This window comes from Borostomias antarcticus (genome assembly GCF_949987555.1).
Source record: "Borostomias antarcticus genome assembly, chromosome: 25".
NCBI lineage: Eukaryota > Metazoa > Chordata > Actinopteri > Stomiiformes > Stomiidae > Borostomias > Borostomias antarcticus.
Genome location: NC_140258.1, coordinates 2,036,795 through 2,051,195, shown reverse-complemented (window position 1 = coordinate 2,051,195; position 14,401 = coordinate 2,036,795). Strand labels below are relative to the sequence as shown.

Here is a 14,401-nt window from a genome sequence, read left to right as displayed (position 1 = left end):
GCGTGTGTGTGTGTGCAGGGCCGGCCCGAGGCATAGGCGAAATAGGCGGTCGCCTAGGGCGCCAAATGGCCAAGGGGCGCCTGGCCAAGGAGCACCAAAAAAAAAAAAAACGCATTCGCATTACGCTTCGCAATGCGATGCGGCGCCTCCGCCCAGCGCCGGGCGCCTCCCCCGTTAACAAATCGCGCAGTAGCACCCCCCCCCCCCCCCCGTCAACAAATCGCGCAGCAGCACCCCCCCCCCCCCCCCCCCCCCCCCGTCAACAAATCTCGCCTAGAGCTGCTGAAATGCTAGGGCCGGCCCTGTGTGTGTGTGTGTGTGTTTCTTACCTTGATGACGAGGAAGAGGGCAGAAGAGGAGTCGAAGGCTCCGTTGTAGAGGGTGATGATGGTGGAACGATGGGAGCCAAACAGGTTTCCTACCTACAGGAGAGTGAGAGAGAAGACAAATATAAGTCTCTGTCTGAGTGTGTGTGTGTGTGTGTGTGTGTGTGTGTGTGTGTGTGTGTGTGTGTGTGCGTGTGTGTGTGTGTGCGTGTGTGTGTGTGCGTGTGTGTGTGTGTGTGTGTGCGTGTGTGTGTGTGTGCGTGTGTGTGTGTGTGTGTGTGCGTGTGTGTGTGTGTGCGTGTGTGTGTGTGTGTGTGTGTGTGTGTGCGTGTGTGTGTGTGTGTGTGTGCGTGTGTGTGTGTGTGTGTGTGCGTGTGTGTGTGTGTGCCTCATGACTGTCAGGCTAAAAAGACCAAACATAGAAGTTAGATTGTTCAGGAACATTCCACCAGTGTGTGTGTTCTACCCCAGCATCACATGAAAGGCTGTAGGCCAGGCTGTGTGTGTGTGTGTGTGTTATATTGGTGCGTTCGTTAATAACTGGGAGGTGGCAAATTGCGACTTGCTACTAGGAATGATTAAATAAAACACCGCATGAACTCGCACTTCCTAGTCGCTAATTCGGATATGTTTCTCAGCCCCCAGTTGCTCGAATGCACTAGATATAACTACGTAACTGTGATATAATGGTATATAGATATAACTAGGTAACTGTGATATAATGGTATATAGATATAACTAGGTAACTGTGATATAATGGTATATAGCTCGAATGCACACAGGTCGGAAGTAGGTATTTTGCCACTTGCGACTTGCCACCTCCGACCACAAACGAACGCACCATATGCATACTGGTTTTTGTCGGGTTAGGACCCTACAGTATATGGTCTGGGGACTGTACTATTCATGTGGTCAATCATGATAGAACACAACAACAACAACAATACAACAACAACCCCCTGGAGGGTGGCGTAGGCTGGTTTCCACGTAGACGGGGCTCATGGTACCTGCATGTTGGTGACCAGCAATACGATGCCACCGACGGCGATGAAGGAGAGAGCGGGGAAGAGGAGGAGGGGCATCTCTGAGAGAGAGAGAGAGAGAGAGAGAGAGAGAGAGAGAGAGAGAGAGAGAGAAATACAATATTATTATTATTATTATTATTATTATTATTAATATTATTATCCTTACTGTGAATATAATAAAGGAGAGGAGGAAACAAATCAGTTCATCAATCTGTCAATCAATCAGTCAGGTGAATGAAGGAGTGGTGAGACAGGTGAATGAAGGAGTGGTGAGACAGGTGAATGAAGGAGTGGTGAGACAGGTGAATGAAGGAGTGGTGAGACAGGTGAATGAAGGAGTGGTGAGACAGGTGAATGAAGGAGTGGTGAGACAGGTGAATGAAGGACTGGTGAGACAGGTGAATGAAGGAGTGGTGAGACAGGTGAATGAAGGAGTGGTGAGACAGGTGAATGAAGGAGTGGTGAGTCAGGTGAATGAAGGTGTGGTGAGACAGGTGAATGAAGGAGTGGTGAGACAGGTGAATGAAGGAGTGGTGAGACAGGTGAATGAAGGAGTGGTGAGACAGGTGAATGAAGGAGTGGTGAGACAGGTGAATGAAGGAGTGGTGAGACAGGTGAATGAAGGTGTGGTGAGACAGGTGAATGAAGGAGTGGTGAGACAGGTGAATGAAGGAGTGGTGAGACAGATGAATGAAGGTGTGGTGAGACAGGTGAATGAAGGAGTGGTGAGACAGGTGAATGAAGGAGTGGTGAGACAGGTGAATGAAGGAGTGGTGAGACAGGTGAATGAAGGAGTGGTGAGACAGGTGAATGAAGGAGTGGTGAGACAGGTGAATGAAGGTGTGGTGAGACAGGTGAATGAAGGAGTGGTGAGTCAGGTGAATGAAGGAGTGGTGAGACAGGTGAATGAAGGAGTGGTGAGACAGGTGAATGAAGGAGTGGTGAGACAGGTGAATGAAGGAGTGGTGATACAGGTGAATGAAGGAGTGGTGAGACAGGTGAATGAAGGAGTGGTGAGACAGGTGAATGAAGGAGTTCAAGTATCTGGGGGTCTTGTTCACGAGTGAGGGAACCATGGAGAGGGAGTTTGGCCGGAGAATCGGAGCAGCTGGTGCGGTTCTGCAGTCGCTTTACCGCACTGTTGTGACGAAAAGAGAGCTGAGCCAAAAGGCAAAGCTCTCGATCTACCGGTCTATCTTCGTCCCCACCCTCACCTATGGTCATGAAGGATGGGTCATGACCGAAAGAACGAGATCACGGATACAAGCGGCCGAAATGAGTTTTCTCCGGAGGGTGGCTGGGGTCTCCCTGAGAGATCGGGTGAGAAGTTCAGTCATCCGGGAGAGACTCGGAGTAGAGCCGCTGCTCCTTTGCGTCGAAAGGAGCCAGTTGAGGTGGTTCGGGCATCTAGTGAGGATGCCTCCTGGGCGCCTCCCTAGGGAGGTGTTCCAGGCGTGTCCGGCTGGGAGGAGGCCGCGGGGTAGACCCAGGACCAGGTGGGAGGAGGCCGCGGGGTAGACCCAGGACTAGGTGGGAGGAGGCCGCGGGGTAGACCCAGGACTAGGTGGCGGGACTACATCTCCGCACTGGCCTGTGAGCGGCTAAAGATTCCCCAGGCAGAGCTGGTTGATGCTGCTAGGGAAAGGGATGTCTGGGGCCCCCTGCTGGAGCTGCTGCCTCCGCGACCCGACCCTGGATAAGCGGATGAAGATGATGATGATGATGATGATGATGATTAAAGAATTCATTTGCGCCATACTTTACAAATTTGACAAGGTAGGCCTACACACAAACGGCTGATTTGACTGTGAAGGACACTTGTTGTGTGTTTAACTGGACTGTGTGTTTAACTGGACTGTGTGTTTAACTGGACTGTGTGTTTAACTGGACTGTGTGTTTAACTGGACTGTGTGTTTAACTGGACTGTGTGTTTAACTGGACTGTGTGTTCCTCCGTGCAGGTCAGCGGGCGTCTGGCCATGTTCTACGCGTCGGTCTACGCTCACTATGTGGACAAAGGAGACCCGGCGATGGCCGTCACGCTGACCATCTTCCACAATACGGTGAACGCACTCACTCACTCACGCACGCACTCACTCACTCACGCACTCGCTCGATCGCACGCACGCACACACACACTCGCACACGCACACACACCCACGCAGGCACGCACTCACACGCACTCGCACGCACGCACGCACGCACCCGCACGCACTCACGCACGCACTCTCACGCACGCACTCACTCACACACACACACACTCGCACGCACTCACTCACTCACTCACTCACTCACTCACTCACTCACTCACGCACGCACGCACTCACTCACTGCCTGACATCTTCTGCCTCTCTCTTTCTCTCTCTCTCTTTTTCTCTCTCTTTTTCTCTCTCTTTCTCTCTCTCTTTCTATCTCTCTTTCTCTCTCTCTCTGTCTATCTCTCTCTTTATCTCTCTGTCTCTCTCTCTGTCTCTTGTGTTATAGCTGCGGTGCTGTGGACTGGTGGGTGCGTTGGACATCCTAGTGAAAAAGACGTGTCCTAACCATAGCTTTCTGGAGACCTTCACCATGCCTGTGAGTATACTAATATGACCTCACTATACCTGTGAGTATACTAATATGACCTCACTATACCTGTGAGTATACTAATATGACCTCACTATACCTGTGAGTATAATAATATAAACTCACTTCACTATACCTGTGAGTATAATATTATAATAATATGACCTCACTTCACTATACCTGTGAGTATAATAATATAATAATATGACCTCACTTCACTATACCTGTGAGTATAATAATATAATAATATGACCTCACTTCACTATACCTGTGAGTATAATAATATAAACTCACTTCACTATACCTGTGAGTATAATAATATAAACTCACTTCACTATACCTGTGAGTATAATAATATAAACTCTCTTCACTATACCTGTGAGTATAATAATATAAACTCTCTTCACTGTACCTGTGAGTATAATAATATAAACTCACTTCACTATACCTGTGAGTATAATAATATAAACTCTCTTCACTATACCTGTGAGTATAATAATATAAACTCACTTCACTATACCTGTGAGTATAATAATATAAACTCTCTTCACTATACCTGTGAGTATAATAATATAAACTCTCTTCACTATACCTGTGAGTATAATAATATAAACTCACTTCACTATACCTGTGAGTATAATAATATGAACTGTCAGCCAACTACTCTCAAGGATTTATACTCAGAATGACTGTAGCTGTATTAGTCACACTTAACTACAGTAGGTCTGTCTTCTCTATACCACATAAGACAACAAAATGGATGACCAAAGATGCCTTCAGTTGTGATTAAATATCTATTTCTCTAAATGGTTCACCAGATATAGATGAAAAAACTCAATTCTAACTCTCAGAGTAAACAGACTGCACCTTAATTATTATTATATCAATTAAAATTCAACATGGAAGATTACAGAATAACTGTCCTAATACTCTCCTCTCCTCTCCTCTCCTGTCCTGTCCTGTCCTGTCCTCTCCTCTCCTCTCCTCTCCTCTCCTCTCCTCTCCTCTCCTGTCCTCTCCTCTCCTCTCCTCTCCTCTCCTCTCCTCTCCTCTCCTCTCCTCTCCTCTCCTCTCCTCTCCTCTCCTCTCCTGTCCTGTCCTGTCCTGTCCTGTCCTCTCCTCTCCTCTCCTCTCCTCTCCTCTCCTCTCCTCTCCTCTCCTCTCCTCTCCTCTCCTCTCCTCTAGGCCTGTCCCACGGTCATCATGAACCTGTTCCAGGAGAAAGCCCCCCTGGTGATGGGTCTGTTCCTGGGCATGGCTGCCCTGCTGGTGGGCCCACTTCCATACTATACACTACGCACTTCCATACTATACACTACGCACTATACTAGTGTAGTAGCACAATAGAACACACACACGCACACACGCGCACACACAAACACACAGTAGCTCAGGAGGTAGAGCAGCCGTCTGCTGAGTGGAAGGTTCCCGGTTCGATGGCAGCTCCCAGCAGCATGTCGGAGAGTCCTTGAGCGTGCCCACTTCTCCTAGCTTCCTTGAGCCTGCCCTCTGCTCCTAGCTTCCTTGAGCCCGCCCACTGCTCCTAGCTTCCTTGAGCCTGCCCACTGCTCCTAGCTTCCTTGAGCCTGCCCACTGCTCCTAGCTTCCTTGAGCCCGCCCACTGCTCCTAGCTTCCTTGAGCCTGCCCACTGCTCCTAGCTTCCTTGAGCGTGCCCACGGCTCCTAGCTTCCTTGAGCCTGCCCACTGCTCCTAGCTTCCTTGACCCTGCCCACGGCTCCTAGCTTCCTTGAGCCTGCCCACGGCTCCTAGCTTCCTTGACCCTGCCCACTGCTCTTAGCTTCCTTGAGCCCACCCACGGCTCCTAGCTTCCTTGAGCCTGCCCACTACTCCTAGCTCCTAGCTCCTTGAGCCTGCCCACTGCTCCTAGCTTCCTTGAGCCCGCCCACGGCTCCTAGCTTCCTTGAGCCTGCCCACGGCTCCTAGCTTCCTTGAGCCTGCCCACGGCTCCTAGCTTCCTTGGGTCAATCACAGAGGACCCGGTGACACTGCTGTACTTTACTGCCCCCTGGTGGAAACCGAACACCCAGCACCGTACTGCACACTATAAACCACTCCACACTGTCTGTTAGAGCCACGGTACAACACACAGCTCTGAGAACTACTGACCTGTTCACTATGAACTACTGACCTGTTCACTATGAACTACTGACCTGTTCACTATGAACTACTGACCTGTTCACTATGGAGCAGATGGAGGAGAGAGGGAGAGAGAGAGATAGAGAGAGGGAGAGAGAGATGGAGGGAGGGAGAGAGAGGGAGAGAGAGAGATAGATGGAGGGAGGGAGAGAGAGGGAGAGAGAGAGATAGATAGAGGGTGGGAGAGAAAGGGAGAGAGAGATAGAGGGAGGGAAAGAGAGAGACAGAGGGAGGGAGAGAGAGAGGGAGAGAGAGAGAGGGAGGAAGAGAGGGGGAAAGAGAGATAGAGGGAGGGAGAGAGAGATAGAGGGAGAGAGAGAGATATAGAGGGAGGGAGAGAGAGAGATAGAGGGAGAGAGAGAGAGGGAGAGAGAGAAAGAGAGGGAAAGTCAGTTTGGAAGGCACCAGGTGGTTAAATAATGGTAAATGGTGTAAAGAACCAGTGAGGAGCAGAGCAGATGGAAATGCTAAATGGACGGCACTTATAGAGCACGTTTACCCAAAGCGCTTTACAGCGAAGGCCTCTCATTCACCCACTCACACACACATCAATGGCGGCAGCTGCAAGATGCAAGGTGCCAGCCTGCTCACTGGGAGCAATTTGGGGTTCAAAGGGGCACTTCGACATGTGGTCAGGAGGAGCCGGGATTCGAACCGCCGACCCTACGATCACCGGGTGACCCGTTCTACCTCCTGAGCTACAGCCGCCCGGACGAGAGACATCAACTCCAAACCTCAAGATTGTTAACATCTCTTTGTTCCCCCTTCTCCTCTCCTCTGCTGTGTGCTGACCACTACCTACCTGTGTGTGCTGACCTGTGACCCCTACCTACCTGTGTGTGATGACCCCTACCTACCTGTGTGTGATGACCTGTGACCCCTACCTACCTGTGTGTGATGACCCCTACCTACCTGTGTGTGATGACCTGTGACCCCTACCTACCTGTGTGTGATGACCTGTGACCCCTACCTACCTGTGTGTGATGACCCCTACCTACCTGTGTGTGATGACCTGTGACCCCTACCTACCTGTGTGTGCTGACCCCTACCTACCTGTGTGTCGCTTACATCTCACCTCCTCATCTAATGACTTTCTTCCCTCGCTCCCTTTCTGTCTCCCTCCTTGCCTCTTTCCCCCTCCATCTCTCTCTCTCTCCATCTCTCTCTCTCTCCATCTCTCTCTCCCTCCATCTCTCTCTCTCTCCTTGCTCTTTCTGTCCGTCTCCTCCTCCTCCGTTCTGTTCTCCCTCCCTCCATCTCTCTCCTCTCGCTCTCTCTGTCCATCACCTCTATCTCCTATCCGTTTGTCCTCTCTCCATCAATCAATCTCTCCTTGCTCTCTCTGTCTGTCACCTCCTCTTCCTCCTCCTCCCCCTTGCTCTCTCTGTCTGTCACCTCCTCCTCTTCCTCCTCCCCCCACCCCTCCTGTCCTCCTCCATGACCCTCCGTCTCTCTCCCTCCCCCTCCCACCCCTCCTCTCCTCCTCCATGACCCTCCGTCTCTCTCCCCCCCCCCCACCCCTCCTCTCCTCCTCCATGACCCTCCGTCTCTCTCCCTCCTCCCATCCCTCCTCTCCTCCTCCATGACCCTCTGTCTCTCTCCCTCCTCCCCCCATCCCTCCTCTCCTCCTCCATGACCCTCCGTCTCTCTCCCTCCTCCCCCCACCCCTCCTCTCCTCCTCCATGACCCTCCGTTTCTCTCCCTCCCCCCCCCATCCCTCCTCTCCTCCTCCATGACCCTCCGTCTCTCTCCCTCCCCCCCACCCCTCCTCTCCTCCTCCATGACCCTCCGTCTCTCTCCCTCCCCCCCAGGTCGCAGCCATGGTGTTGAGCTCAATCCTCAGGAAGGAGATCTGGCGCTCCCACTCCTCCTCCTCCTCCTCCGCCACCTACGTGCTCCTCTCCCCCCCCGCCACCCCCTTCTCCCCCCCCGCCACCCCCTTCTCCCCCCCCGCCCCCTTCTCCCCCCCCGGCCCGACCCTTACCAGGACCCCGTGGTCTTCACCCCTCTGACCGTCTCCATGACCACTGCCTCCGCTTGCATCTAACCCCTCTGTCTGCAGACCTGGGGGCAGTTTCATTAGTCTAGGGGCAGTTTCATTAGTCTAGGGGCAGTTTCATTAGTCTAGGGGCAGTTTCATTAGTCTAGGGGCAGTTTCATTAGTCTAGGGGTAGTTTCATTAGTCTAGGGGCATTTCAGTAGTATTTGTAAATAATCCAATACCCAGGTCTGATTTCCCATATCGCACACTACCGGCTTTGTTTGCCTCTGTGTTCAGCTCAATCCTCTGTGTTCAGCTCAATCCTCTGTGTTCAGCTCAATCCTCTGTGTTCAGCTCAATCCTCTGTGTTCAGCTCAATCCTCTGTGTTCAGCTCAATCCTCTGTGTTCAGCTCAATCCTCTGTGTTCAGCTCAATCCTCTGGCTTCTTTTCACTGTTTAGTGACTGGATAATGTTTTCATTCTGTCCTTGGCTTGGGTGAGGGTTTCAGACTGTAGTAGGCTAGGGTTAGGGTGAGGGTTAGGGTTATAGGGTTAGGGTTAGGGTTTTAGGGTTAGGGTTATAGGGTGAGGGTTAGGGTTATAGGGTTAGGGCTTGGGTGAGGGTTTCAGACTGTAGTAGGCTGAGCAACTACTCACACTCTCCTGCACCACCATGACCTTCACACCATGACCTTCACACCATGACCTTCACACCATGACCTTCACACCATGACCTTCACACCATGACCTTCACACCATGACCTTCACTCCAGAGAATCTCCATTACTTAACCCTCTCTCTGTCTCCTCCTAGTCCTGAAAGTGTTCAGGGTCAAAGTTCCCGCACCTCCTGGTCCCCTCCCACTCTGCTTAACCCCCCGACCTTGCCCCCCCTCCTCCCCCTCCCCCTCCCGCAGGTCACAGCGTCGGCGTGCGCCGCCGTCCTCATGAAGGAGATAAAGAGGAGCGAGCGAGGGGTGCCGGTCCACTACAGCCAGCCCATCTGCTGAGGGGTGTGGAGGAGGGCCAACCAGTGCAGCCACTGGCAACGTTTAATGCAAACTTGAATGGAGGTCCCCCGCCCGCGTTTCTTCTTCTCCTGCTGCTTTCACTGCTGCTTCACACAGGAAGTGTGGACCCACAAGGGATGTTTATTGTTAAGTAGTTGAGTGTGATTTGCATGGTCAGCTGGTGTGAACCAGAATAGTCTCAGGACTGTATTCCATGTTCGTACCAGAAGGGCATCGTGTTTCTATGAATCCATTCCACAGGGGTCAGTAAATTGGCTGGCTTTGTGCATTTTACCTTCAATCATTTATTTTTGTATTGTATAGCCTAGCATGCTAGCTTCACTATGACGTTGTCATAACAGCTTCTGATGGCCACATAAAGAAGTGAACCTAGTTGTATTATGCAAATAAAAATGCATTTATTTCGGCCTTCCGGGAGTCCGTTTATAAGAAGGGCCCGGCCATGTGGCTACTGAGATGGCCCAGGTGTCGTTACACTGAGAGAATCCCCTTCCTGCTCCCCAGAATGGCTGTTGAGTGAAGCGACAGGCCGGCAGCCTGTGGTAATAATCAAGGCTTTGGCTGCACAAGCAGTTGATCCCGAGGACCTCGAGTGCAGACAGCTGCTTTTCTAGTGACCAAATGATGCCGAGAGACTCGCCAGTTTGTGTCATCTGACAAAAATAGCCGGTAGAGATTTTTCCAAACGCTTGTTTGTACGTTTGTTACACTGTAATCCAAGTATTTCCGTCCTGTTACAAATGGCTGTATTCTAATGTTGTTCTACTGAGTATCTTGGCCAGTTGTTGAAAAAATAAACATTCTTAAGTGCTTCTTTTCTTTAACGCCGGCTCCTGTCTGTCTGTGATTGAATGAGTGCTTGAGGATAAACATCACAGACCAATGTTGTGGATATACTTTATTTGTAATATTTTTTTTTTTATTGTGCTCATGTATAGAAAAAAAGGCAAGGCAGATGGAGTATTATATGTACATTGATTAACCGAGTAACAAAAAGACGATGTGTACACCATGCAGTCCCAGGATGAGAAGGTCAGAGGTCAGGTGTGTGATGAAGCAGTGATGCAGTCCCAGGATGAGAAGGTCAGAGGTCAGGTGTGTGATGTAGCAGTGATGCAGTCCCTCTCGGCAGGAGAGCACAGGAAGTACACCTGAAGAACACAACACACTGTCCAGAGAGCACCTGATGAGATGCATCACTATACCATACAATAGTTGTTTATAGATTAGGACTGAGATGTATTATCTGAGAGGGTGTTGGTTGGAACCCCGGCTCTTCAATGAGCTTTGAGTTGAAGACGAGAGCTCCACAGAGGGCAGTTTGGCCTGGCAGGATGGAAGGGTGTAGCCAAACCACGCCCTCCTCTCCAGTCTATACCACCTGGCACCCTCCTCACCAGTCTACACCACCTGGCAGCCCTCCTCACCAGTCTACACCACCTGACAGTCCCCCTCACCAGTCTACACCACCTGGCAGCCCTCCTCACCAGTCTACACCACCTGACAGCCCTCCTCACCAGTCTACACCACCTGACAGCCCTCCTCACCAGTCTACACCACCTGGCAGCCCTCCTCACCAGTCTACACCACCTGACAGCCCTCCTCACCAGTCTACACCACCTGACAGTCCCCCTCACCAGTCTACACCACCTGACAGCCCTCCTCACCAGTCTACACCACCTGACAGCCCTCCTCACCAGTCTACACCACCTGACAGCCCTCCTCTCCAGCCTGGCAGTCCTCCTTCAGTCTACACCACCTGGCACCTCTGTGACAAGCTGACTGCTTTGAAAACAGTCTTTAATTGTGGCCTGTTCCCCACCATCTGATCAACTATAGAAGTTTGTGCCTAAAGCCTAGTTTTCTCAATCCATGCTCAAAACATGCACGGCTGGTATACTTCCATCCACTCCCGTCTCTTCCTGGGCGCAGCACAGCAGGAATGAGAAAGAGGGGGGAATGGGTGAATTCATTGGAGTGTGACGCCCTCTAGTGGTGAGAATTGTGAGTCACATACTGAGAACCTAGGTCAAGTACACACACTGTACATTTGACTTGAGGTGCATTAGATTTATCTCTGAGTTTGAGGCCCAAGTATGAGAGAGCTAACCGTCTTTTATCCATATCTGGGCAACATAACGCATGAAAGAAACATGAGACAACTTTAAAGGTTATGTACATTTATACAGTTTCACAAATACAGTACGTCATTAACAGTAATGTCACATGACACACATACATTCAGATATGGAGCAACATAGAACCATTTGGGGGAGTCGATCGCCTCGTTGAGAGGGGTCAGGGAAGAATTTTTACAGCTCACTTATCTGGCCACCGGGTGATTACTGTTTTTTTGCTTCCCTATGGAATATGTAGAGGTGGGTCGTATGCCCACCTCCCTTGTTCTCTGTAAAGCGCATTGTGTTGCCTCTGGGTATGAAATGTGCTATACAGAAAAAGCTTTGATGGAGCAAGCTCCTGGAGTATGTTTGTCTACCAGCTAAGAACATTTATAAAGCAATAAATTACATTTTCAGAGTAAGAGAAGCTAAAAACGACATAGGAGAGACATGGCAAATACTGGTGTGTGTTTGCTATGGCCCAGGCCTAAAGCCGGAAATGGGCTGGTGTATGTCTGTGTGTATGTGTGTGTGACAGGAAGTCCAGGCAGCTCACTGAGCACAGTCGTGGGATACAGTGGAGATAGGACCCAAACACAGGCAGATTATGTTCAGAGACTTTATTCATGAATGACATCAGTACAAGCACAAGACATAACAAGTAACCCCAAACTGAACAAACCAAATGTTGAGGCCAATGGGGTAGATGGTGATGGTCTAGATCAGTGATTTTCAACCAGTGTGCCGCGGCACACTAGTGTGCCGTGAGAGATCGTCAGGTGTGCCGTGGGAATTTATCTGTCATCGTGGGGTTATTTGTTATGTATTGTGTCTTGAACGTCTTGTTTCCGGCCAGGCTGTTAGCAGGATGTGACCTTGGATTTTTCCTGGTTCAGAGCCGGTAGCCCACGTTCAAAGACTGCAAGCTTTCTTTTGAACGCTTGAACAAAGGGGCAACTCGCTCTGACAAGCGGGTCTTGGACACAATCAGGTGACATGTACTGACGGGACTCTTCACTGCGAGCCACCTCCTTCAGCCTGTCCGGCAGCAGCATCCCAATGATGCGGGCCATCAGGATGGCTCGTCTCCACAGCCCACGGATGCGCCTCCGACGGAGAGTCAGATCCGGACATGGCCTCCAGTGGGGCTTGGGTGATCGTGAAACGTCCGCGTCAGATTGTCCCTTTACCAGCACCCCACTAGACACCATGGGGGTGGTGATCGCGAATGGTGGTCTAACAGATGGAGCTGTGATAGAAGGGACTGGGTCCGATGGACCTGTGACAGACGGGGCTGTATCAGGTACCCTCTTCATCAGAGAGTCCGAAGTAGAAGTGGTCGCTCCTTCACAGACTTCTTCCCACTCCTTACAAATGAGCCTCCGATGCCGAGAGAGCTCCAGATCTCGTCTCCAGTGGGGCTCGGGTGATCGTGGAGTGTCCGGCTCAGATTGTCCCTTTAGCGCCACCCCACTAGATGCCATGGGGGTGGATAAGGCGCTAGTGGGGCTGTGTCCTCTACTGGTCCTGGTCATGGAAAGTGGTGGACTGACAGATGGCGCTGTGTCAGATGGAGCTGTGTCAGGAGCCCTCTTAACCATAGAGTCCGAGGTGGAAATGGCCGCCCCTTGAAAGACTCCCTCCCACTTCTTGCGAAAGAGTCTCTGACGCAGAGAGAGCTCCAGATCTCGTCTCCAGTGGGGCTCGGGTGATCGTGGAACGTCCGGGTTAGATTGGTCCTTTACCAGCACACCACTACACACCTTGTTCGTGGATAGGTGGCTAGCGGGGCTGTGTCCTCTACTGGTCCTAGTCATGGAGAGTGGTGGACTGACAGATGGACCTGTTACAGACAGGGCTGTATCAGGTACCCTCTTCATAAGAGAGTCCGAGGTAGAAGTGGTCGCTCCTTCACAGACTTCTTCCCACTCCTTACAAATGAGCCTCCGACGCCGAGAGAGCTCCAGATCTCGTCTCCAGTGGGGCTCGGGTGATCGTGGAACGTTTAGCTCAGATTGGTCCTTTACCAGCACACCACTAGACGCCATGGGGGTGGATAAGGCGCTAGCGGGGCTGTCTCCTCTACTGGTCCTGGTCATGGAGAGTGTTGGACTGACAGATGGAGCTGTGACAGAAGGGACTGGGTCAGATGGGGCTTTGTCAGGTGCCCTCTTCATCAGAGAGTCGGAGGTGGAAATGGCCGCCCCTTGATAGACTCCCTCCCACTTCTTGCGAAAGAGCCTCCGACGCAGAGAGAACTTGGAGGAGGACGGGGCCGTGTCAAATGAACCGGTGACAGATGGGGCTGTTTCAAATGAGCCGGTGACAGACGAGGCCGTGTCAAATGAACCAGTGACAGACGGGGCCGTGTGAAATGAACTCATCTCAGACACCATGTCTTGTCCACAGCCCCCCGGATCATAGGAGTCAGAACCTGGATCGTCTTGTCCTGGACAGTCCCAATAGCTCGCATGCATCTTCGCATGCAGTCCCAATGGCTCGCATGCATGCATGCACCGGGCTGTCACTCTGTCCCGCTGGGCCCTTTTGAGATACAATAAAATAAAATGACTTTTGATGATTTCAGTACACTTGTACAATCAAAATGCATCATACCACACATTTTACACATAAACACACACATCTCACACATGGATGCACACGCGCACGCACAAACAAACACACATACATACACACACACACATAGACACACACACACACACACAAACACACACATACACACACACACACATGGTTGGATACACTGAAAAAAACATTATCAACTTACCAATCAATGTCTTCAAGGTTTTCATCCTAATTTATAAAGGAAATACCAGATGGATGTTGAGTTCATTAAGGCTTCAGAAAGACAGAGCAGCTTCTGTAATTGTTTGAATTGTAAATGATTAAAGTACAATGAAACTTTGATTACCAACCTTAATGTTTCTTTGGCGATTTCTCAGTTTATATGATAGCCAAAGCAAGATCAGGATCATATAGAGCGCAATAAAAACTCCCGTGCAGAGGAGTTTCACATCAAGATCCAGGAACGGGGTCTGAAAGGGCGTCGCCTCAGGACCTTGGTTTACAGGTCTACATGAAATTGGCACCCTCTCTCGGGTTCTAAAAAGATCAATTATTTCACTAGCGAACATATTGGCCAAGATAGATCTTTAGCAGCATGTTCCTCTCATCA

At 50.8% G+C, this 14,401-nt stretch overlaps 1 protein-coding gene across 1 annotated transcript in view; it reads right to left on the bottom strand.

Moving 5' to 3' along the window:
- LOC311325899 (equilibrative nucleobase transporter 1-like) overlaps positions 1-1,408 on the bottom strand; it is a gene marked incomplete at both ends in the record, with an annotated part of 266,780 nt that extends 265,372 nt beyond the window's left edge. The window contains 2 exons of the mRNA XM_084458717.1: positions 330-422; positions 1,334-1,408. Coding sequence (XP_084314843.1) covers positions 330-422; positions 1,334-1,408 — 168 coding nt within the window. The remainder of the gene's footprint in view (positions 1-329; positions 423-1,333) is intronic.
- Between the last annotated feature and the right edge of the window lie 12,993 nt (positions 1,409-14,401).